We start from the raw sequence: 24906 nt of genomic DNA, 5'->3' as shown, positions 1-24906 counted from the left end.
GAAAGACAAAGGGTTCAAGGGTTCCTTCCCGCAAATAAGGCTGCAGGGATTGCTTCTTACGTTCCATCGGCCCTAAATTTAATCTACCTACTTCTTTCGGTGCTTTCCTTCCCGACTTCATATCTAACTTGTCCACGTCTTCTTCATCGCTGTCACTTGGCTTCGGGTATTTCGAACAATCCATATCTGAAGACACGAGTAATTCTCATACCGCTTGCTTTTAAAGTGAGCATTGAGCCTATATAACTCTGCTAACGACCCTATGAATATTTGCCACTGCAATTTCGGGCATTCTCTTTCTCATCTTCATACCCATCTTCACCATTTCCTATCTAACTCAGAAACGTCAAGGATATCAAGGATAGCTCTAGCTCCAAAAGGAAATCCTTGATAGTTCGTCATGGAAGATTCGGAAGACACTGCCGCTGCTATGGCACAAGCTATGGGCTTTTCGAGCTTTGGTGCCCAACATAATTCCAATAAGCGGCGCAAATTCAATCCCCGCGCCGACGCTGTAGTGGCCTCAACTTCAACCTCCACCATTCCTCTTCATCACAATGGTGCCGTCCAAGAGGTGTCTTCAGGTTCGAACGCGACGCCTTTGGGTGTGAGAACCCGTAATCCAGACGAGGTCGATCTCGGGGATGATGAAGATGAAACCGACTTTTCCAATAACGTATCACGCAGCAGTCCCAAAAACGCAGATGATCCAGAACCGCAGTACTTGGATACGTCGCGCCCACCCACGGTCGCTACGGACGATCCGAATGATGATATCCAATCTAAGATCGATACTATACTTGGGGAGCCTTCAATTCGTACTTTTCCCATGTTCGGCACCGGCGATGGATCTCGTAGTCGAGGTGGTCATACTGGTAACCAAGTACATCGAAGTCATGGGCATGGGTCAGGAGATAAGTGGTGGGAGGACTATTACGACCCGAGCTCGAATGTTAACCCATGGGATCGGCTCGAGCAGTCAAAGGGCTTGGAACCCAGAGGAAGTTGGATGTCGTGGGAGGAAGCAAAGAGATGAATTCGTCTTGTCATTTTCGATCAAGTCGTCCATCCGTCGTCCTTTGTCAACCGTCGTTGACACGATATGCTTCGGGTGAGTGCTGGTTTAATTCATCGATGTCATTTACCCGGTCTTAGAGATGGGAGTCATGATATACTTAGGTACCTATCATGACTTCTATTCCTTCTACTTATCAATATCCAACCAGCTTTATCAGATATATGAAAGTTACATTCAGGTTGCCCGATACCCCTTAGGCATCACCGCGTCACGTGACAGGATGGATGGAGATACATGATGGGCCCTGCCTTGATCTATGACTCGCCGTCCCATACGACAGATCGAAGAATGGCTGTACCCCTCTAGCCTTCATTGGTCTAGAGAGGTACATACGATTATGGTACACCGTGTCTAAGACACACGTACACACATGCGAGATACTGGGTCAAGTCACTGAACGGGGAATCTCTTGTATTACTCTGTCGAGAAGAAGTACAACGCCGGCCCAATAAAACCCTCTAAGGAAACTCTTGGCCCAAAACAGGGCAGCCACCGTTCATGCCGCCGCCAGACTTATTACAAAAAGGGCAATACCCATATCCCAAAATGGATAAGTGTCCTCCCAGCGCTAGGTTACGGAGGAGGAGTACGTGCTCTATCTAGGAGTACATCCTCATTCTTACGCCCCCGAGTGTGTCCCTAAGAAACTCGATCGACCGTTGCTCTTTGACTCCAAGCCCCTTGCTCCCTGTCGCCCCTACCTGCAGCTGGACGAACCCCGGGAACTAGTTCACCGGTCAGACGCGCGTCATCCCATCGCTCACGCACGTCCAAAACCTACTAGAAATAAAAAGATGGTGTACTTTTAGCCCATGCTGGCTCCCAGGTCATCCGATATCATCCAATCATAGCTCGTTACCTCGTGAAACGGCCCTGTCAAGCTAATAAGCTAGCCGAGCCGCTCGCTGTGCGTCAGCGCGTGCGTTGTGTGGGGAGCACGCAGTAGAAGATGCAGGAACTAGAAGCGGGATCCGTTTCACTGCCCACACACCATCTGCTACGTATCACACTTGCCCGGCCGTAAAGCGGCGATGCAAGATTGGCGTCTAAAATCTTTTTGCCGCTCTGCCGCCCAAATCTGTCAAACCAGCGTCCACATCCTCCTTATGCGGGTTTTTTGTGTATCTCCCACCTTCCAACTTACATGAAAAACGTCAGGGGTATGTGCATATTTTTGGGAACCACAAATAAAAAACCAGACCGGTGAAAAAACAAACTCAGATCGTCTCCTCCCCGCGAAGATGGAGGGGGAGTGTGCATACAAAAGTGGTAGATCGCAGAACCGGGCAGAAACTGGGGAACCACGAGCAGATCTCGCAGTTCTTCGGCCAGATCTCGCGTGGTTCCTGCAAACCTACCCAACTACCCCGGACCCCCGTTCACACCCAAGGGCAAAAGGGGGCTCCAGTTGCAACGAGCGATCGGCCGCTAAAAAGTTAAAATAAACGACATGTGTAGAAAGAAAAGATGGTGGTAGCAAGTAACTTTTTTTGCTTTTCTCTTCCGTTTCCTCGTTTTTGAGGCTCTTTGGTAAAAGAGCCGAGATTGACGTTGCGCTTGTAACGCACGTAACTCGTTTCGTCCCCCCGTGATGCGGCTCAATTTTTTTTTTTTTGCGGCTCACATTGGAAAAAGGGGGCGGCGAAGCGATTGGCAAATACGCCCTTTAGTAGTCGGGCGATGGGTATCGCTCGCGCGCCTTTTCGTATTCCTTGGAGTGCTTCTTTTCGGCCTTCTTCTTCATTGCGCTGTAAGACGGATTTGTTAGTTAAATTGCAACTTTTCCGCGGGTGATTCAGAAAATGGTGGGTTAAAATGTGAATTCTTTTCGCTCCGCGAAAAATTGTGTTTGTAGGTTGACGATTTCGCGAGATTTCGCTTTTGCTTGCGCAATGCGGCGAAATTTAACGATTTCAAATTTCTCCGAATTATTTTCTCCACGAGGAATTGTTCATTTTTTTATAATTCAAATTTGTGTATTTTTGCTTGTTCATTTCTATGCTGCGCACTGCGCAAAATTGTAAGGAAGCGAAATTTTGGTAATACTTACGAGACTTTCTTAGATGTCCACTCTAGATCCGCGTGTACTTCTCTCGCGTCGTTCAAGCCCTGTTGGAAGCGGGCGCGCGACTTAGCGAGACGTGCTTGTGCTGCCGCTTGCATTTCTAGAAGTTCGCGGTGCTTGTTGTTCAGTTGGCCGGAACTAAATATTGGTGTAAGTCACTTTTTCAATTGCTTGTCATTTGGTTTTTCGTGTTCGCTCGCTTATTCGCTTTCTCGCTTTCCCGTTTTCTGTACGAACGGGAAATTCGAGGAGCGAAAAGCAAGGTACTGGATTGGGCCATGAAAATGAAGATTGTGAGAACTTACGTTTGTGCCTGACGAGCCAAACTCCGATCTAATGGGATCGGGTCGAAGGACTCATCAAAGCGGTTTTGCATGTAATCGTTGAAATCTACGCCGTTAACGGATGCACCGCTTTGGCTGCCGTCGCAGTAGTCGCCGCTAGCATAGCTGGTGGCGTAGCTGGCGCCGTTGCTGTTGCTGCTGTTGCCGTAGGAGGGAACGCCAGAAGTGACGGAAGCATCACGCTCGCGTTGGTCGTCTTCTGAGGGCGAGGCGGAGTAGGTGCTCCCCGCGCCGCCGCTTTGGTAGTATTGTTGGTATTGGTCCGCCTTGGTCGGGATGGGGACCGCGGAGGTGGGTGTACTGTAGTATTGTGTACTGTAGGATGCCATTGTGGTGTATGGGTATGTGATGTGATAGACGGGGTGGCTCAATGCAATAAGTTTGCAAGATAGGATGTGTGAGACTTCTAAGTCCTTTGTCTTTGTGTAGGTGTATGTGTTGGTATGTCTGGGTATAAGTCAAGAGTAGAAAGGAATCTTGACAAGGCAAAGTCAGGAGAAGGTGGAAGCAAAGACAACTTCTAGACAGATAGTATCGAGATGATCTTGAGGAGTTGAAGACTTGTTTGAAAGAAAGAAAAGAGGAAGAAGAAGAAGACGAGCTCAACCCGTCAAGAGAACCTCCTTTTATACTTTTTCAGTCCTTACCTTTTCCCCTCGATCTGATGAGCAAGCAGGCAAGCAAGCAAGTCCTGAGGACGGGCCATCTCTAGTCCCGTCCGTTAGGGGTATAGGATGGGATAAGTCCCGAAGACTCTATTCGTTCGATCTACCTAGGAAGACGCGTTTTTTTTTCCTCTTGAGTAACCCCGCTCTAATATGAAAACTTGTTGTTGGCCGAGGAGGAAGAACACGGGGGACAAGGGGGCCATGGAACATGGACATGGGACATGGGAACATGGAACGGGAAAATAAGAGGCAAGGAGGCAAGGGCCTTTAGCTCGAGTCCCTAAACGGTAGACTGGCATATAGATGGATAGAATATAGACAAATAGGCAGATAGACTAGAAAGGTACTTACATGTTAAGACTAACGGTGTAATAGGTAGGTAGGTAGGGAATAGAATATGTAAAGTAGGACCGACCATTGGTATGGGACGAACTCATGATAGACAAGACGAATACTTGGGTCTGGTTCCTGTGTTCCCCTTTTTTGCCGGGCCCTGGATTTTTCTTACCTACATGTATGTGTATGTGTATGTATGTACGATACATGTGTATATCAGACGCAACTAAGTCTATGTACATTACCTTAGCTTACCAGTGTGGGGAGCTATGTATGTATATATGTACCTAACCTAGGTATGTCCACGGGGACCCCGACATTCTAGGTGAACAAGCCAGTCATAGAATGTGGAACGGGGAAATGTAGGAAGGAAACGAGAAATAAAATGCAAATAATGGGTAATAAAAACATAAGAAACGAACACGCAGGCATGATGAGGTAGTCTGGCCATCTTCATGTTGTGTGTGTGGTATAACTGTATGCGTGTGTGTGCGTGGGCAGATATGATAGATCTCCACGGGGGCGTGTGCATATGCTGGGTACTTGGTTAGAGCAGAAAAGAGAAGAGGCGAACACATGTGTATGCCCGGATTGGTTTCCAAATCGACACGATTACGCCTTCTGTCTGCCTCGGTCTTCCCTTCCGGTATAAGCTCCTTTTCACGAGGGAACGATCTCTGGTTCAAATTTTCGTTCTATTAAGCCATATGCCGAAAAGAGACGAATATCACTTCCGCTCAGGAACGTGGACGTGGTGGGGGGAGAAGCACGACGGCGTGGGAGGAAGACATGCTGGATGGGTAGTAAGGTAAGGGGGGAGTGGTAGTATCCAGATGCAGGAGGATCTAGGATACACGCCACCTGCTGCAGGTAGAGTGGAACAAGGAGGCAGGCTGGAAGTTCGGGAAATACAAACAGTGTGGCATGTCTGATATATACATATACAGATGTATATACGTACGTGTATATGAAGAGGGTGGTTAGTGTGAGAAGAGCGGATGTACGCACACATATATAAGCCCCGGGTAACATGGGGTGAAGTCAGAAAAGGAGACTGATAAAAAAAAAATTCGGGGAAGTGGGTGACAGAACAAGGAATGAGGGCCAACCGGCTCCTTGCGGGTTATGGGGATGGGACGAAAGTATGAATAAGGGTATCATGGTTGACATAAGAAGCGGGAGGTTAAGCAGGCCGACTTCTGGGTCTAACAAGGGAAAACCCGCGAGAATGGATGACGAGAGATAGAGAAATAGAGAAAGCCGAGCCTGAAAAAAGTCTTACGTCTAAGTATCATATCAAACATTCTATAGTCATGGAAGAGGGGGATAATCGCTCTTGAGAAGAGCCAAGAGCCTAGTAAGTACGTATAATATGTATAATAAAGGATGGCTCTTCTAGAATCCTGACGATGGCATGTGCCTTTTTAGAGGAAATCGAGACGTCAGGGCTCTACCGAGATGGACTCCTAGACTAGACGCTAGAAGGAGGGGCGTGCGCGTATGTTAAACATCTGGATTGGATGTGAGAAGTTACAAGCGTCTGTGCTATCGTATTGTCGAGAAGGGGGCGTGGATATAAAGTCCGGTTGGCCGTTGGGACCCTGGACCATGAAACTTTGACGTTTTTCCTTCCATTTATATAAAATAGTGTCAATGCTATATCGTAGACCGCCCTACCGGTTGACACTTGCGCCCAGCCGGGTGTACCCTCTCTAAGCCTATTTAGAACATCGGACGGATATATTGACGAACAAGCGCGCTGACGCTAACAAGTAGTACCTGATAGAAAAGTCAGCCAGTCGAGCAGAAACAGCTCCGCAAAAGCAGCGACGGATTTCATCCAAAGAGCCCATCCATGGTTCATGGGAAGAAGCGGGCTTGGGCTATATGGGGCCCCCGTTTGGGGGGTAGTAATGTGGGAATTGGATTGCATCTGCAACTCCTAAGTTGCAGCTTCGAGCTGACGGCTCGTTGGTCAATGACGCTGAAGTGGGAAGGACTGAAGAGGGAAAAGGGTAATGGAATAAAAGGAAGGGAGGCGTGGTGCTGTCAGAAACAAACGCTCGAATAATGTCAACGTTGCTTGTTACTGGCCAGTCAGGCAGAAGTGCAGCAAGATCGGGCATTTTGTGTGATGATGTGTTGTCAAATTCGAGTTCCCCCCTTCAAGAGCCAGCCAGCAAAGGCCGAAGTAGAGCGTCATTTGGGAATATTATTTATTTTTATTTTAATCCCGTCCTTTACTCTTTACGTCTTATTTCGTTTTATTTTATTTTTCTTCATTTTTATTGGTATATTCGGGGACGACTTAACCGTATGAGTACGTCCCCATTTCCCAAATGTCAGGACCGGTATGCATGAAATACGGTCTGAAGCGACCCTATCTTTCTGTATCGGGAATCTCCCGCGTGGTTATTTAATCATTTTTCACAAAATCCCTTGTGAAATAGAAAATGCAATTTTCTTATTGGTCAGAAATTAAGGAATTTCCATCATGGGGGAATCTCGAAAGGGTAAGGGGAATATGCAATGATGGGAAAGGGAAAGAGACGAAAGAAGAAAAAAAAAAACAAAAAAAAAAAAGGAATTACGTACCCAAGTCGTCTTCTCTTTGGTACAAAGGGGGAATACTCCGCTTGCCCTGCCTTGCCCCTCCATTCCGTCCATTGAAGGAGGGAAGAAAATAAAAAGAATTGGATGTTCCGCCCCACCACCCTGGTTTATCAAGAGTAATCTTGGCGTACATGTTGGCAATAAGACGTGTAAGTATCTATAGATGACCTCTTCAAGAACGCTTGGTCTCGGAAGTAGGCCGTGGGATATTCTAAAAATGAATTAAGCTTGAGCTCGTGTAATAGATCGTTTCTATCAGCTCGACATTATAAATTTCCCGAATTTAAGAAAATCAAACACAGTATAAGCGAACCAAAGATACTTGGGCAATCTCCGGTGTACTATGTAAGTGGTTCTAGCTGGGGCGGAATGTACGTACATGTACAATGAAGCATGATGCGCTGGCACCAGATGTCCTCATGTGTGAGAAAACAGCAATACAGCAATTTCACCTGTTCGGGTTAGATTCCGTTGATCGATATGTCTGACGAAACAAACTGAGATACCTGGCTGCAGATTTCTTTCTTTCTTCCCTCGGGGCTTTTTTTCTCAACATGGATAAGCGACAGAAGCCGCGCGCGGGAGAAATGATGAAAAAGGAAACCATATAGAAGCTAACTATATTGTATAATTGATGTATATAGGTACCTAGGTAGGTATGTAGGTAATACCAGGATACGGCTAGGAAGACACTTCATCAGTAAGACGAATATTGAGGAACACGGACGCCATTCGGTGAATGTTATGGACCCTAAAGAAAATCTAAAGCTGTATTAACACCATTGGCCTTGTTTAGTCCATATTGCTGGTGCATTGGTATGCATTGGTATAGTATGAGAAACTTCTCATATATTCGTAGACTTTTTAAACCCGGAGCTTCATGAGGCCAGATTTGAACAACTCCCCAATCGCAAAGAAGGCGGGGCAGAGGGGCAAGTTTTCTAGGCTCATCCTGGATCGACTAGGGGCGAAAGGACTAACTTGAGCCCTAACGAACATGATCTACTATGCAATTCGTCGATGGCAGTTGTGTTAGAGGGAGGTGTGGAGAGGCGTGACTTTCACGGCATGCGAATACCTTCGGGATGCCAACTCCACCAGGCCATATCGCAGGGTGTATCCCAAGAGGTTGGGTCCAAAAGATATGAGGCTAGCAGCTACTTAATCGACTTAGCTCCGTTGCCTCCGGTAGACAGGTTTTGCCCGTATAATGGTAGTGACTTTTCTAGCGGTGTCCTCCGAGAACTGGAGCCCTCTATGCATTCGCGTAGAGTGTACTCACCCCGCAAGAGATACGAATGGCATAGGTATTACTGAATAATAGTAAAATTAACCCGAAGAGGCCTCCTAACAAGGCATCGTATGTATTGCGCGTATGGAATAAAGTAATACTTTGGCTGGTTGCACAATGACATGAGGCGCATTGGCAGCTCATAAGTTCAGGTGTATATATGCAGGGCCGGGAGGAGATACTACCTCACCCACGAGAGACAACTCATCGTGGTCCCCAAGGCCTACATGATATGAAATCCAACGGACCGATCAGCGATCGGGGTACGAATAAGAGAGTAGGCAATAAAAGACTATTTGTAGGTGGACTAAAGGGCTATGGAAAAAGGTAGAAAGTGGAAGCTAGATAGGTGCAGGGGCGGCACAGGCTGTGTGGATAGTGGATACTTGGATGTTTGGTCCGTGGAGGGTAATTGACAGGGCCTGGCTGGATGGGTATGCGCAGTTAAGCAGGACTTGCGCGCCGATGATGATGGGGCATCTTCTCATAGGGTGGAAGACGGAGCCGAGTATGCCTTGACAGTACCCTTAAAGGTCGATTGCGTCTTAGAGTGGCGGATTTTCCTGGCCGTGAATTAGTACTTGTATTTTTTTCTTGCCAGCTCGGTCTCGTTCTCATCATGCAGGAAGAACAGGCCAGGTAATTTCGCGCAACCTGTCTAAGGCGTCATTTGTAATATGTTCGCAGGGCACTCAGATCTTTCGAGCGCGCTTGATAAATTAGCCTTGGACGACGGTTCGTCGGAGAATCATGCTGTATGCTGTGTAAGTCGGAGGTAAATAGAAGCCTGGGCCGCGGCATAGGGCCTGCGTAACGTAATGGTAACGATTCCTCCCTTGTTTTCCTCCTTTTCTTGTACTAAGCTTAGGCAAGACATGCACGACATCCCGCAACCCGGTCACTACAGATCTGGCCAACGTCTGAGCTAACGTTCCATGGCAAAGCTGCAGAGTAAGGCCGGTGTTTGAGCCATATTTCACACCTCATTAGCTGACATAAGATGGTTTGTTGTAGCTGAAGAAATGCATCTGGGGAAAATTTATAGGTGTCTACGTATACCGGGGACCATGTGATGTACCCGAGTCTTCGTTTCTCTTTCTTTTTCCTGCGGGGAAGAAAATCTCTAGGTGAATCAATGAAATCTTGAAATCATGTGAGATGAGTGAGTTGTGCCATACCCGATGCTCCCATGCCTTGTCATAACCCGTCTATTAAGGCTAACCTTTAAGCCTTCGCGTACAAATCCCTCCCCATCCTTCGTAACGCCGATTGCCCTACGTACGCCTGAGCCTTGTAGAAATGCTACACCGTCCAACCGGCTTTTTCTTATCCGAAAATCTTGAGGAACCCCCAGATCCCGATACCACTGAGCACGGGAATTGTAAGATTATCGTCCCAACCGAAGAGGTCAATCACCTCGCTACCCGCCGCCGTTAAGCCCGACCATAGGCTTAACAATCCAAGCGCAACAGGCCCACCAATAACGCTTTCAGACTCGGAATAACCGAGCGCATTAGAAATAAACGCTGGGAGTCGCAATATACCCTTGAACATAAAAGGGTGTGCTTCATCCCCGGGGAACGGACCAGTTCTTGGTGCGAGCCAACCCCAGAACCATCCAGCTGTAGCCACTCCAACAAGAAAAGCAGCTAGAGATCCAGCTAGGGACTTGCCTCGTCGGATTCTTGGCGTATATCTTCCGTATAATCGACCGAAGGTGCTCGCGGCGGTGTCACACCAGCTTAATAGCATTACAGATACTACTGCCACATCTTTCGGGAAGAAATAAAGGACAATCCAAGCGCCAAGCAGGTAAAAAACGACACCGTTCCAACCTTTATACTCGGATTCGCGCATCAACGCGCCTAGACATCTAACATAGAATCGGTTCAATGACTCGTTCTTCTGACGCAGATAATCCGTAGTGGCAATAGGGATAAGAGCTCCCATTAGAAAGGGAGTGACTGCAGAAGTTTGGGTGCCACTGACATAGAGCCAGTATACAAGGAATCCTATCGATACGTGTAATACCTTCCTTGGAACTTCATGCTTGTGAATAAATATCTTGAAATGTCGATGTATGGGTATCAGACCGAGCGGACTTGGACTTCGACTGAAATCGCGCCAATCCCAGCCATACGATGTAGGTGCTGGTAGTGCCAAATGTCCATTAGAAGCCTTCTCTTCCTTGACCTTAACTTCTTCATTGTCTTTTGGTTTTGGTTTGGAAGCACGGCCGGATTTAGTGGAAGTGAGGCCACTAACTTTGCGGGTCTTTATGGGGCTTCGTGATCTCGTCCGTGCCCTCCGGAGCTCCGGATCTGAATCTTCATCGATACTCTCGTGGAGGGGTTGTGGAGGTATTACGTTGCTAGATTGTTGACGCCTAGCAGCCGAGCGCGTGACTGGACCGAGGTATGCATCCTGAGAATCGCCTTGGGTTTCGGAGGGCGTGGGGCTCGGTGATATCACACGAGGAGGGGCGGGAATGATTGGTTTGCCGCGAACAGACATATTATAAGGAAATAGAGGCAAAGGCGAAGAGGAAACAGTGCCCGTAAATAACTGTCGCAGATCGTAAAATCGCAAAGGCCAGAATGCACAATGAAGTTGTCTATCTTTTCTAGATTCACGGGTAGTCGTGTTCGACCCAGTGAAAAACGAAGTGAGAAGGGCTATCGAATCCAGATTGAAGGGCGATGGTGATGCAGCAGAGATGCGCTCTGCCGCATTGTGGTTCTTCTCGTTGCTTCGATTCGGAGTCTGATCGTGGCTCTGCCCTTGCAATCCGGACTCGGGCGGGTATCGCACGCATGAATAATCCGCAGTGCCGATAGATAGTAGTTTTTGGGAGGTAATCTTGGTAAGGTATCGTATCAGGTAAGACTTCCTAGGCTCGCATGTGGCGGTGATGGGGCCGTAGCTCGGTTCGGTGTACCGTCACTGCTCACTTTCTTAGGTACATTTATTTATGTAGGAATGTAAAATGTTAAATGATAGGCTCGCGTGACAATCCATGGATTGTGAACATGGTAAGAAATTTGAATTTTTCACTAACAGACTAACAGACGAACAAGGCAAGAACCAACGGATCCAGAAGCTCGTCATACAAAAAAGCTTGGCGTTGTTAGCCTAAGCATAAATCTTAAATAATCATATATGGTCCGTGCTCGTTATTTTGTGCAGATATCCTTGCTTCTCGGCCGACAACGATCCGAAAGAAGACTTACGTAAGTACAACCTCCTTTTCAACCTTGAGCATCAATATCGAACTTTGACGTCTACCTAAATGTATTAGGAAGAAAGCTATTATTTCTTAGTCTATTTGATGGAAAGGGGTAATTAATAAAGTTCTTAATCATTCAAATATTATTTTTGTAAGCAATGTTGATGAAATAGGCTTACAGACGTGTACTAGTAGTTGTGATCATCACATGGATATGCATTGAGCCTCATCCAAACATGCAGAGAGTTGTCAAAAACCTTAGATCAAATGACAATCAAGGCTTTGTATATGCATGGAATAAAATATAACCTAAGATTTCTAGTGTCTTAAACTAACCTAGAATACTCATCACCAGAGATTCCCACGATGATGCGCATGTCTAGTGTTACCGCTTCTGCATCACTAGACTGAGCACATACAAGGCTACCGGCATCTACAGATCTCATTTTGTAAGGAGTACAGAGTTAATGCGGGTTACCAGATAGCTTGATCTCATAGGATGTAGAAGGCAGTCATTGTCATTGGAGACGATGTTAGGGGATTATGAAAATTCATGACAATGTCCTGTCAAAATATTAGTTAATTGAAGAGTATAAATAAGTTGATCCCGATACTTAATTTTATCATGCTTATAGCTTCAGCAACGTAGTCGCTGGATTCAATATTTTATGGCTGAGTGTCGTGGCATTATGGTGGAGGTGGAATGGTGGAAGAAGAAAATGTAAATAGGCGTCAAAATTAGCTTCACGATGGGGAGAGAAAAAAAGGCAGAATCAAATTAATTGATGTAGGGAATAATAGAAATAATGGAAAGTACGAAAGAGTAAAAAAGAATTGCAAAAAAAGCTCGGTACTGGATTCGCTCACCCCCATCCTCGAATCCGGGACCTACGAAAAACTCGCTTTGGACGGTCGTACTGTCAAATTACGCCAATTATCAACGCTCTAAGCATATGACCGCCTCATGGTAGTTTGTTCATAGCTATCAAGTCACCAAGGGTACGTCCATCTAATTGGGTCGGCTTGAAAATCTCAATTATTATTTTACTATATGAACCTTTGCCCGGTTACTCGGGGGACAGCCGGAATTTTTTCCCTGTTTTCCTGGTCCAAGCTACCAAATTTAAACTTTATTGAACCGGTACATTCTGCCATTCCAAGTCCCTATTGCTGTGCATTTAATGGGGGCGTGGATGGCTCGTCAGCGTTAAGGGGTTCAACTGCGCGTTCCGTACATGTAGACACCCCAAAACACGCACACACGTACCACTCAGGGAAGTAGGACGACCGTAGTTCCGTCGTATGAATCCCCATGATGTTATTTAAGTATTTGAGATGCGGTATCTGGCAAGCCGTAGGCCTCGGGGAGGGACATGCAGGTAACTCCAGACGCTTTAAACTTGATTTCGGCGGCTCATTGAGCCTTCACTCACAGCTAATGGTCGTATTATAGCTTACAAGCAATGTCAACAAGCCGCTCGCAAGCTGATTTCTGGAAGGCTCCCTTGACTCACTGTCATTGCGGAATATCCGTTTAATATTATTGATGAACGTCTTTCAGGAATCGTCTTATGTAACCATACACATCTCCCTCAGGCGCTGAACAGATAGATTTCTAGAAATTTCCCATATGCAGGCGGAGTTCTATATGTACTGGTTTTAAAGCTATTCATTGCAATTTTGGCATTATTTTGACCCTTGCAAGATCTGATGAACAGGTCTAGGATAAGGCAATTAGCAGGCGGTATCTGATATCGAAACAGAATAGGTACTTATTAATACAATACCCCCTTAGTTACCCCCTATGATTCTTCACGGCACGGTGGATTGTAGTTACATAACCCTTGATGTAACCAAAAGACATTGTGAAATAGGGGTTGGGCCAAAGTACATGATACTTCACCTAGACTAGGATATCAGTCTGGGAAGAGACAATGTAGACCTTACCGCTAACGTATTATCGAATGCTAAACAATCTAATTAGATAATGACGCGAACTCCCTGTGGATGTATTAAGTCCTCAAATATGTTAATCTCTGCATTGAAATGACAATGAGTTGCAGGTGCTGGAGGAGTAAACCTAGAAACGGGGGCCAGGAGGTTGATGGTTACGCTTAGCCACCTGTATAATCCAACCGACAAGCTTACCTGATAAGCATATGGTTGCATTTTCTTTTTTTTCCCTTTCCCGAAATCCATATCAGGATTGCCCCTATCCAATGGTGTGATAGTTAGCAGGTTGAAAAAAGCATGACCTACATAGACACGAGTTAGTGACGCAATAGATCGGAAGCGAGGTATGGGCCGACCCGAACCAGCTACTCGCGTTCGGGATTCGCGGGATTGTTGTAAAAATTGTTAGGCGAAAGCAACATTCCATAGACTGTATCTATTGGGTCAAAATATATGGAAATAGAGATGTGGAAAATAGTGACGACTGTGTCGGGAAGTCTCGGTCTCCGTGTGTAGTGTGCAGTAAAGAAGGTAGCTCTAACTATAAAGCACTTGTCTTTGGCACTTGTGTTATGGTTGCTTCCTCTGGACTCACTCTAGGTACCAGATTAGAAAATCTATCACAAGCAAAATGTCTGTTCCTCCGTTTGCTATCACGCTCGAAGAGCACGCTATGTTTCCGGCCCTTGGAGGCTTTCCGCTCCCTTCTCATGATGTCGAGGAACAATTCCCAGGTTCACAACAAGCTTTGAAAGACCACTCGACTGGCCGGATCGCTAGTATGGACGAGGGTCACGTCTCCTACCAAATCATGTCTCACTCACCGGGAGTTGGAAACGATAATCCGGAGGGATGTAGCAAGGCAAATGACCAGATGGCCGAGGCAATTAAGAAGAATCCTAATCGTTTCGGTGGTTTTGCGACTCTTCCGATGGCATTCCCGGACAAAGCAGCTGCTGAATTGGAACGGGTAGTTAAGAAGTTGGGTTTCCTTGGTGCTATGATTAGTAGCCACTTGGACGACATGACGCATTACGATGACGAGCGCTTTTGGCCCGTTTTTGAAGCGGCTGAGCGTCTTGATGTCCCGATCTACATCCACCCAGGGCCACCCCCGATGGAAGAAATGAAAAATAGGTACGGCGGAAACTATTCCACTGGCGTTATGATGGGAATTGCGATGGCTGGTTGGGGGTGGCACCAAGATGTAGGCCTGCACATCACTAAACTTTGGTGTGCTGGGTTATTTCAACGATTCCCCAAATTGAAGATAATAATTGGCCACGGAGGCGAATTGTTGCCTTTATTCCTCGATAGGTTAGCTATCCTCAAGCAATACGATTCTAAGCTCGATCGCGGCGACTTCAACGACGTCTGGAATCAGAATATATGGGTAACAACAAGCGGCATATTCACTGTGAGGATCTTTGAGATGCTGTTGAAGGTGACGAAAAAGGACCACCTTCTTTACAGCATTGACACCCCATATAGTCCGAGCATTGATGGTCGCGATTTCATTCGGAAGCTTGCGAAGGAAAGCTCTTTATCAAGGGAGGAGTTGGAAGGCTTCGCGTTTGGGAATGCGAAGAAATTGTTTAATCTGGATGTTAACCTCAAGAAGTTCTGAAGTTCAGATATTCCGAATGAGGCTTGGGGATCGGGATCAATGGGACTGAGCTGAGTGGAGGATTATAAATTGTTATAGGGATCTTCGGGGTTTCAACACTTGCCGAAGCTAGGGATAAAAACAGTGGTGGTGATATTTAGGTATTGATGTCATGATAATGTGAAAGAAAGAAGTCCAAGACATTTTAAGCAATTGATGGTTTTCTGGCAGTCTGGGAAGACTTCTAGGATTATAAGCGGATGGTACGGAACCTTATTGTTTGAATGTTACACAAAGTGGAGTTTGATTATATAATAGAGATAAGATAAGAAGCTTGATAAGATAATTATTTTTTGAAGGTTGACAATCTTCGAAATTTCTAAATAGTTTCATTCCACTTGCTCTAGACACTTTTTAATGCGCCGACACATTGAATCATGGCGCCAGAGAATAAGGTAGGGAAGAAAGATCCCAGAGCTTGGGATGCTTTAACACCACCCCTTGCGGAATGGATTCTCGACGCCGTTGCGAGTATGGGCTTTGCCCGGGCTACCCCAGTTCAAGCCAGTGTATGGCCTCTTTTTGGAGGGGGGAATAAAGATGTGGTTGTAGAAGTAGGCAGCCAATTCCTGCTTTATGGCTTCAAGTCAGCCTTACTAATGCATAATAGGCTGTTACAGGTAGCGGAAAGACCCTTTCATTCCTACTCCCTCTAGTCCACAGAATTTTGCGACAAGACGAACCCACGAAACGGCATCATGTAGCCGCCATAATCGTCGCGCCCACGAAAGAACTCGCGGGACAGATCCACGGCGCTTTGGCCTCACTTATCGCTTTCCACCCCGAATCCTCTGATCTAATACCCCATCTTACGGGCGAAGAAAAGCGACCTGAGACGACTTCACCCGTAATTGTCCCTCAGCTCCTCTCTGGAGGCAGCACCACTACACCCGCGCAAGACCTTAGCTTCTTCCTCCGCGCATCGCCTAACGTCTTGATATCAACGCCCGGCCGACTAGTCGAATTGCTCTCGTCTCCACATGTGCACTGCCCGCAATCCTCCTTTGAGGTTCTGATCCTTGATGAGGCGGATCGACTCCTCGACCTAGGTTTTAAAGCGGATCTACAGAAAATCCTCTCGCGATTACCGAAGCAAAGAAGGACGGGGCTTTTTAGCGCCAGCGTTAGTGAGGCGGTTGGTGAGATTATCAGAGTGGGTTTAAGGAATCCTGTCAAGGTCGCGGTGAAAGTGAAGAGTCTGAAGACGGGGGGTATCATAGAAGAAAGGAGAACGCCAGCAAGTCTGCAGATGAGCTACCTCGCAACTCCCGCCAGTCATAAGTGGCCAAGCCTTGTTCAGCTTCTTGACAAACTTGACCCCCGACCGCAGAAAAGCATTGTATTTTTATCGACGTGTGCCGCCGTCGACTACTTCTCACATATTTTACCCTCACTACTCCCAGAGGGCTTCGATTTAGTATCGCTTCATGGCAAGTATGATGCCAAAGTGCGAGAAAAGAACTTTGCTAAATTCCTCAATGCCGCACAACCTTCTATACTTCTCACTACCGATGTCGCGGCGCGGGGTTTGGATTTCCCACAAGTCGACCTTGTGGTTCAAATTGACCCACCTTCAGACCCAAAGTCCTTCCTGCATCGATGCGGTCGCGCGGGGCGAGCCGGACGACGGGGCCTGAGCGTTGTGTTCCTCCAGCCCGCCGAAGCAGACTACATCCCTTTTCTCGAAATCCGCAAAACCCCAATTACCCCCCTTGAACAACCCTCTATCTCCATCACCGACGACAATGCGCAATCCATAACAGTAAAAATCCGCGATATAATCCGCAAAGACCGTGCGTTACACGACAAAGCACAGCGCGCATTCGTCTCCTGGGTACGCAGCTACAGCAAGCATGCCGCAAGTTCCATTTTCCGGGTCGCGGATTTAGACTGGACCGATCTGGGGCAAGCATGGGGTCTCCTACGCCTCCCCAAAATGCCAGAATTGAAAAACTTCAAAGGGGATAAATTCCTTAGTGTGGAATTAGACTGGGATACATACGCATATGCCAAAAAAGACCGCGAAAAGCAGCGGCTGGTCGCGTTAGCGGAAGCGCGGGAGGCCGATAAAAGCGGAAAAGCTCATGAAGCTAGGGAGGAGAGAGATGCCAAGCGAAAACGAAATTCCGAGGCCTGGAGCGGAAAACACGAAAAGGAGGAACAGCGTGCCACGCGGCGCGATAGGAAGAGGAGGAAGCGTGAGGTTGAGCGGAAGCAGGGACTTAACGAGGAAGACAGAGCTAAGGAGATGGATCTCGAGCGTCTGCTTGAGGAAGTTAGGAGGAAAAATCGGGAGAAATATGATGATGCTGGTGGTGGTCAGAAGGAAGGGGCTACGGCTATGGGTGGTGGTGATGAGTTTGAAGGGTTCGATTAGGGGTTGAATATATAGGAATGAAAGGCGATTTGATACCCGTTTCAAAATAATTCGCGAGTAAGCGTGAAATGTGTTGTATCGACAGTTGATCAATTTCTGGCATAAACTCGAGTTTTCATCAATTCAACATCATAATCACATTAAACACGATGTGAAAGCTACTAATAACATTATACTAAGCCCTAAAATAAGTTTCCATGGGTATGAGACTAGAGAAACACAAGAAGCAGAAAAGTGAAGCGCGACGACTTCGAAGCGAACGATAGGGGTATCAATAGACGCCCTCCTCTTAACCCTGCGATTTCCATTTGTCCCTCCTCGAACTTCAATCAATCCGAAACATGTATTTCGTTTTTCGTTTTTCGGGGTATTTTTTGTTGCGTTTAGTCCATGGCCGCGTAGGCCCCCTAATAATCTTTATCACGGCCACGTTCCTCATCAAATTCCAATCGTAAAAATACAAGTAGCGATACAATAGTTTCTGTTCATTGCAACTGCTTCGAAATTAGGGGCAAATATCTCCCTTAGATGTTCTCGACGATACGAGCATTCACCGCTTGATCAAAGCCTGAGCTGTTGCTGTGAGGATCACTCGACTCGCCGGCTTCATATTGCCGAGCCGCTTGCATCATAGTATTGTCCAGACCAGTCATTTGCGAGTTACTCGCAGGTAAGAAAATGACCTTGGAGTTCGCTGACTTGGCCATGGCTTGCATCGCCTCAAGGTATCGGATCTGCATAGCAGGTGCGGAGGATAGGATATCGGCAGCTTGCCTCATCAATTTAGCGCTTTCGACTTCGGCCTTGGCAGCAATGATCTTGCTTTCTCCAATACGCTTGCTCTGTGCGGCCATGGACAGTGATCCTTGGAGTTCCTGGCTGAAGACAATGTCCTTGATAAGCATTGATTCCACCTGCACACCCCACCCGCTCGCTACATCGAGAATTATTTCTCCGATGCTCTGCGCAATTTCCTCGCGGCGTTCGATGACATCTTGCAGGACGCGCGCACCGACAACGTGACGTAGCGTAGTCTGGGTACGCTCGATGAGAGCTTGTCGCACATTGGCAATACCGAAGGCGGCCTTGTGTGGCGAGGTGATGTGGTAGTAGATGACGGACGTCAATTCAACGGTGACGTTGTCCTTCGTCATGCAAACTTGACGTGGAACCTCTATACGTTACATATATTTCATTAGCAATGAACCTACTATGTTACCTGGCCTTCATGAGAAGGCTTATACGTACCAACAATCTGGATCTTCACGTCGACCTGTATAAGACGTTCGCTGAGAGGGTTGATCTTGACTAGACCGGGGTCGACGGCCTTGTAGAATTTTCCAAACTTGGTGACCAGTCCCACATTGCCTTGGTGGACTTGCTTGTAAGGGTTCGGGCAGCATATCATGCAAGGGACAGCTCCAAGAGTACCCATACAGGAACCAAGAGCATTGATCATGCTACCGTACCAGCCCTTGGGGTTCGCATCTGTTCCTACGATGGACGCGTAGCTTGCTTGTAGATCCTCCTGCCTGGGACGCTCGACGGTCATGTTGGCCTGCGGACGAAAACCGATTTGGGTTTGGCTAGAGCTACTCCCATTAGTCTGCTGCTCAACGCCCTTGTTCCTTTGAAGGTCGGCCATTTTGTTTATTTGTTGGTTTGTTTGTTTGTTTCGGTCTGTTGTACGTCTTAGCGACTACTAAGTAAATGGTGAAGTGGAGTCCCGAGGGAAGGTTGTCGATCAAGGCGCCCGAATATCAAATACAATCGCGGGTGACGTCGAGAATTGGAGAAATAAAACTAAGATTTAGAAATCGGGCGGGGACTATCAGACCAAGATGGTTTGAGGTTATGTATTAGGTTTCGTCTTGTTTGTTGTGATTGGAGAAGAACTTTGGGAAGGGCGTATGATGTCACGTTATTAAACGTGGTGCGACGTATTAAAATACGTGCGGAGCGTAGAGCTGAGCTGTTTTGTTGCTGGGGTAGCTGCAGATTAGCAGAATTAGTGCTCAGGTGTGGTATTGCGGAGCTGCGAATGCTAGCTTTCAGCGGCTGTAGTGTAACCTCGTATGAATTCGGAGGGGCAAGTTTAGTGTATCCATGCGGGAAAGCTGGGGAAGTAACACGGGGTAAATTAAAAGGTCAATCGAGTGACGGAAGGAGAGTTCCAATCCATTTTATACTTCTCTCACACTTAAAGAGGAAAGGGCTGAAGATCTGCGAAACTAATTTTCTTTTATCAAATTCACATTCAGCCACGATGATACGAGAATACGATTGTTTCTTAGTTACCTACATATGTAGGTATCTAACTAGAATATGAATTTTTCAAGTCAGCAGCCTACTATGGTAAGATCTACCGAGGCGGTGCTACGATAGTTCTAGGGCGATCTAATAATTACTGCATGCCGGATTCGAATAATTTGATAAACTTGACAGTACTTACTGCAGCATCAGTACGCCTAGCACACGACCGTTAATATGCCTGATCCTCTAGATCGATGGAATGCGTTGTATAAGTCGTGGTACCCACATCTACTGTTTTCCGCCAAGCTTAGTGTATTGGAAAAGTATTTGGCATTTGCTGACTACATGCAGATTCTTTGCTGGGTGCGCGAACACTATACGCCGCGCCCATCTTAACAACTCGATTCACCTTAATTGGCTGACATTCATGTTGCATTCGCCTAGAACGCCGAGCCAATTACTTAACCAGTACTGTCGGTCTGGCCTACGCGAGTAGTGGTCATGACCCCAGCACTGCCACGATGGAATCCCGCCAGCTGGCACGCCCGACCACTATGACAAACAAAAACCACTTATTTACATTGGCTGATACTAGATTAGGTAACATATCTCGAAGACAGTTCCGAGTATCCGATCCGGGAAGGAGTTCCGAGAGATATTTGAGCGATATTCATTCTAATAATCAACACTAAATCTTAGCGTCCTCCCAGACGACGCTCGAGTGAGTAGTGTATTGTAATGACGACAATCTCGGATCCTGGCCAGTAAAGCGATCGTTTTATCGGCCCTATTGGTCAAGTGTTCGCGATGTTCTTCAATAATAAGGGGTCGCCAAGCCTTATCTAGGTCTTTGTTCAAAGTCATGCATCGAACATTTCTAGAATTTTACCTATTCTAGCGTGACGTCAAGGGTGGCAACAGTCTTAAGATGCCTTAAACGGATTGTCATGGGATGATCTCTTATTGTATACAATAATTGTATACACTAAAGAGTTCTCGGTATCATAGGCTTGAGGCATTGTTTGACGGAATGGTGTCTCCACTAAAACATTGCGGCAATCCCGCGGACAATTTAGACTTAGACAAAATCGGCTTACGCTATGCCACTGCGGGTTACCATTCAATACTTTAGGTCAAGTTGCCTACCTTCCTGCCCCCTAGGTAGTCGTCTTACACGTTTATAGGCATTGTCTTTTTGAGAATCAATTAGCGAAACTTGCTACTCTGGATTTATCATCTGGGCTTACAGATCCCAAAGTGTAATCTAACGACGAAGACGCGGGTAATATCGGGACACATGATGCAAGTGGCGCCTTGAGAATAATACTATGTCACTCTAATTTTATTTCTCGGTCGCTAAGGAACCCTGATATTCTATCACAGGAAAACCATAATCACAACAACGCTTGCGTGCGACCTTTACTGGGCGGTTTATATTTCACCGCACTTCCCTTGCCTTGGATGTATGTTAGCTTCGCGGCGCGGGCTGATTCAAGTCTAAGATGAAATCATGGATCTCAACAGCCGTACCTACCTAGGTAGATATTTCCATGAGACATGGTTCTGATATTCCAAATTGTCGGGTCCAAGACGAGCTCTCTTGGTCACTATCTGGGCACTCTAGTACTTCACAGCACTCAGCCACAGCAGGGGCAATATACGTGGAATGGTTTGCTAACGACCCAGTTACGCCCGAAATTTAACTACTTTTTACAGTAGCACATGGTAATCATTGGAATATTTACGTTGGTGGATACTAGGTATGGATTTGAAGGAGACCTGTATCCACCGGTAACATTCGATTACTTCGGTATCCATACGTTAGGCATATTTTCGAAAAACGTTCAAGAATCAGCCTTGTAATCTTATTTCGGGAAATGCTTTCAAGGTAGTACTCGTTCCTTTCTGACACGGTCCAACGACCGCCTTGCTTGCAATAATTCCTCAAGACTAATTCCGCTGGTAACCCATATAAGCAGTACCATGCAGAAATTGAGGAGCAATTGGCGAATTACCCGACACAATCTCGTGAGAAAGTCCATCCACGTTGCAAGGCATTTGTCTAGGATCGCCATAGCCACAGAGCGCAGATATCAAACATAAGCCAGGTTGAAAGAGATCGCGGAGGGGTAGGAAACACAGCCATGGCTAGATCGGTGGGTAAATGATACGACGAAAAAAGGTATCAAGAAGGATTCCACCCTTCCTACCGCAGCAAGCGCGGCTTTATTCGATACACTTTTCTGCTATACTCTCACAAGGTCTGCACACCAGTGGATCAGGCACTCATACCACCCCCGACTCTACTCCAACCCCCCCTTTCCTACCTAGGTTCCCCTTGGAATTGATCAAGCTGCAATGGCATTGGTCTTCAAATAACCTGCATCTGCAACACCTAAGGTCTTGACCATATAGAGCGCCTCTGGATCGACGTCTTTAAAGTCACTATCCTCGAGTGATCCGTACGTTAAACGCAAGCGGATCTGGTAGTAATCCCCGAAAGTAAGTCCATTACCATTCTTCTGCGACTCACTGTCCTTGGGGTTCGAAAGAGGTGCATCTGAACATTGTTAGTAGAGCCGACGATTTCATCACGGATAACTTCCGTTAAAACCTACCGAGGTTGGGATTCACGAAGTATGCCATACTATACCTCTCCTGTTCTATAGGAAGGTTCTCCCAGGTGATTCTATGCATCGTCGACTTAAGTTCCTTGCCAGTCCATAGGGATAGCGCATCCGCGATGTTCACGACAATTCCATCGGGGACGATGGGGACCTGACACCATTCATTGTTGGGGTCGCGAATCTCAAGGCCTCCTTGCTTGGTAAATACCAACGTTATACTTCCCCAGTCTGTATGTTCAGAGAGACGCGGGATCTCGACGCCAGGTCTGTGTTCCATGCGAGGGTACTTGATAAGCTTCAACGTATTGCCTGGTGCCTTCTCAGCATGCATTGCGAGGAAGTAGTCCTTGTCAAGTCCTAATTGGACAGCAAAACACGAAAGAAGCGCATGATTCAGGTCCTGGCACTGCGATTTGAAGTCTTCGATTTTCCTCCGCTTGCTTTGGTCCCACCAAGCTGGTAAGTGATCGGTCTCCATAATCCCCCCTGATGGTAGACTAAAAGCCATCCCTTCTGAAGCAGCAAATCTAAAGCACCTATGAGCTAGGGTTTTCGCATGAGAATATTGTTATATACGTGGTTTTAGTTTTTCCATCATATCCTATTGCCTGTTCGTTCATGATTTTCTCCCCTTTCTGCTCTAGAGGCAAATCGAAGAATTGACGAGACTAGGCTGAATAGTTAGTAGTTGTTAACGACTGGGGTCAGTTGGTTCTGTATAACCACGCACAAGGTCAAACATTTCATCCACGCCGCGAATTCCGGTCCCGGTCAAGACGAAAAAGCCCCATTTGTTACTTGCAAGGTACAGTTCCCTGGAAAACAAATCGAAGTCGGCTGTGAAGTTTGAAAAGTCAAGAATCGGGAAATCAGAAGTCGAAGCCATTGCGATTAGGCAATGTATTGTATCGTAAGGAAAAGAGGTCAATTGCACTTGTTGCAAGAGGGGCTTTGAGGGTAAAGTTAAAGAGTGATATCATTCGCACATATAGCTGAGTAAGTACCTAAGGAGAACACTGACCATCCACCAAACCGTATGAGGCGGCACCATTATTGGACAGATAGCAAGTTGGAGATGTAGCATCCTGGTTTCTGCAGCGGAGTTGGCGATAGCATGACATCGTATATAATTGGCTGGCTTCAGTTCGAGGTTAGAACTCGTTGATAAGGAATTGCCAAAACTGCTGGTTAAGTATACAGGGGACGTGAGAGGCGTGGGCGACCTATGCCTAGGTATCTAAGTATGAGATTAACACCTAGGGTCTATGGCTAGTGTTGGGATAGCATACTAACATCGCTTCGTAATTAAGGTAGACCGTAAGATATCATAACAGGAGCCCTATGAGTTCCCCATAATACTCCCTATATGCCCCTTGTGATTTCTGTTAGCACACGCCTCTTAGCTAGGTACCTACCTAGGTAAGTTATAGTGGTACGTTTTAAAAAGCCTACTGCTTCCGTGGGGTACCATTTAGTTGATAGGCCTGCGAACATGCAATTTTAATTGAGCTCGACACAAGAAGAACTCAGCACTACCTCAATGATCACTCCACTATACGTTTTCAGTCAAAAATTGATGTAAAATAACTTGTTCAAGAAGAAATATACTATATAAAAATTAGGCGAAATCACGACTTTACATGGAACTACCGTGCTATGAATGAGCCAATTAGAACTCAGCTACGGGCTAGCACTTACCATTTATGGAAGAGCATATTAGCGTGTTGGTTGACTGGGTTTAGGGGGTAATTAGGTCGATCTTGCAGATCAGTTTAGGGGGCACAGGGGGCGTATTTCAGCTCAGGTCTCCCCCTAAAAACAGCCTAGCAGCCCAAGTTTCATAGCGCACTATTTCACTCTTAGAAATGCGACCTATAGTTACGAGTGGTCAGCCCAAGGAAATTCATTGATCATCCTCGCTTTTTCAGAAAAGACTTCATTATACAATTTGCAATGCCTTACCCACGCCATGAAGCCGAGCTCGAAAGGCAGGCACTGGGAGAATGTTTTCAGGCGTTGCGACATCCATCCGAATTGCCGTCAGTGCTCCGGGATTCCTGGTCGGGTACGCGAGATTACTATGCAGCGCGAGACGCCGTGGGACTCGACAGGGAGGAGTTGATAGAGCTTGTCTCGTTCGCGAGGAAAATGGCTCTTAAAATGACTGGTGGCGCTCTTTTCTTGGGTTTATTGGCAGTGCTTGCTGTCTTCCGAAGTTGCAAGGTGGAACAGCGATAAGGAGTCCTCGTCCTCCCACTTGCGCGCACTCGCGCATCTTACTTCATCTCCACTATCATTTTCGACTACCTAGGTACTTCGGAATCCTTCGCCATTTATAACGTCGCCAGTGCAACCGGGTTGTTTGGAATGCTCTACTTGCCGCTGCGGGACAAGGAGCTGTTAACTCGG

The 24906-nt window shown here is 46.7% G+C and overlaps 7 protein-coding genes across 7 annotated transcripts; 3 read left to right on the top strand and 4 right to left on the bottom strand.

The window, feature by feature from the left end:
* The first annotated feature begins 292 nt into the window (after positions 1–292).
* F4822DRAFT_97572 (uncharacterized protein) lies at positions 293–1735 on the top strand. Its single transcript, XM_051464254.1, has 2 exons — positions 293–1111; positions 1227–1735. Exon 1 carries the CDS (start codon positions 401–403, stop codon positions 1034–1036), a length of 636 nt encoding a protein of 211 aa, XP_051308580.1. The 5' UTR covers positions 293–400; the 3' UTR covers positions 1037–1111; positions 1227–1735.
* An 898-nt stretch (positions 1736–2633) lies between these two features.
* F4822DRAFT_97548 (uncharacterized protein) lies at positions 2634–4037 on the bottom strand. The gene is made up of 3 exons (XM_051464253.1): positions 3449–4037; positions 3129–3281; positions 2634–2826 (listed from the first exon to the last, which is right to left on the bottom strand). Exons 1-3 carry the CDS (start codon positions 3814–3816, stop codon positions 2745–2747), a joined length of 603 nt encoding a protein of 200 aa, XP_051308579.1. The 5' UTR covers positions 3817–4037; the 3' UTR covers positions 2634–2744.
* A 5684-nt stretch (positions 4038–9721) lies between these two features.
* On the bottom strand, positions 9722–12067 carry F4822DRAFT_439190 (uncharacterized protein; the record flags this gene model as incomplete). The annotated part of the gene is made up of 2 exons (XM_051462606.1): positions 9722–11254; positions 12041–12067. 2 exons carry the CDS (start codon positions 12065–12067, stop codon positions 9722–9724), a joined length of 1560 nt encoding a protein of 519 aa, XP_051308578.1.
* A 1702-nt stretch (positions 12068–13769) lies between these two features.
* F4822DRAFT_422661 (amidohydrolase 2) lies at positions 13770–15565 on the top strand. The gene has a single exon (XM_051459907.1). The coding sequence runs from the start codon at positions 14206–14208 to the stop codon at positions 15199–15201; it is 996 nt and encodes a 331-aa protein (XP_051308577.1). The 5' UTR covers positions 13770–14205; the 3' UTR covers positions 15202–15565.
* F4822DRAFT_97328 (ATP-dependent rRNA helicase spb4) lies at positions 15410–17985 on the top strand. Its single transcript, XM_051464250.1, has 2 exons — positions 15410–15794; positions 15851–17985. Exons 1-2 carry the CDS (start codon positions 15618–15620, stop codon positions 17615–17617), a joined length of 1944 nt encoding a protein of 647 aa, XP_051308576.1. The 5' UTR covers positions 15410–15617; the 3' UTR covers positions 17618–17985.
* On the bottom strand, positions 17880–19695 carry F4822DRAFT_97373 (stomatin-like protein). The gene is made up of 2 exons (XM_051464251.1): positions 18866–19695; positions 17880–18791 (listed from the first exon to the last, which is right to left on the bottom strand). The coding sequence occupies exons 1-2, from the start codon at positions 19260–19262 to the stop codon at positions 18142–18144; spliced, it is 1047 nt and encodes a 348-aa protein (XP_051308575.1). The 5' UTR covers positions 19263–19695; the 3' UTR covers positions 17880–18141.
* Positions 19696–22081: 2386 nt separating this feature from the next.
* On the bottom strand, positions 22082–24034 carry F4822DRAFT_97282 (uncharacterized protein). The gene is made up of 4 exons (XM_051464249.1): positions 23228–24034; positions 23074–23165; positions 22489–23024; positions 22082–22430 (listed from the first exon to the last, which is right to left on the bottom strand). The coding sequence occupies exons 1-4, from the start codon at positions 23381–23383 to the stop codon at positions 22219–22221; spliced, it is 996 nt and encodes a 331-aa protein (XP_051308574.1). The 5' UTR covers positions 23384–24034; the 3' UTR covers positions 22082–22218.
* Positions 24035–24906: the final 872 nt, after the last annotated feature.

Source organism: Hypoxylon trugodes (genome assembly GCF_022578975.1).
Source record: "Hypoxylon trugodes strain CBS 135444 unplaced genomic scaffold F4822scaffold_13, whole genome shotgun sequence".
In the NCBI taxonomy this organism is placed as follows: domain Eukaryota; kingdom Fungi; phylum Ascomycota; class Sordariomycetes; order Xylariales; family Hypoxylaceae; genus Hypoxylon; species Hypoxylon trugodes.
This window is presented reverse-complemented; position numbering and strand designations above follow the sequence as displayed.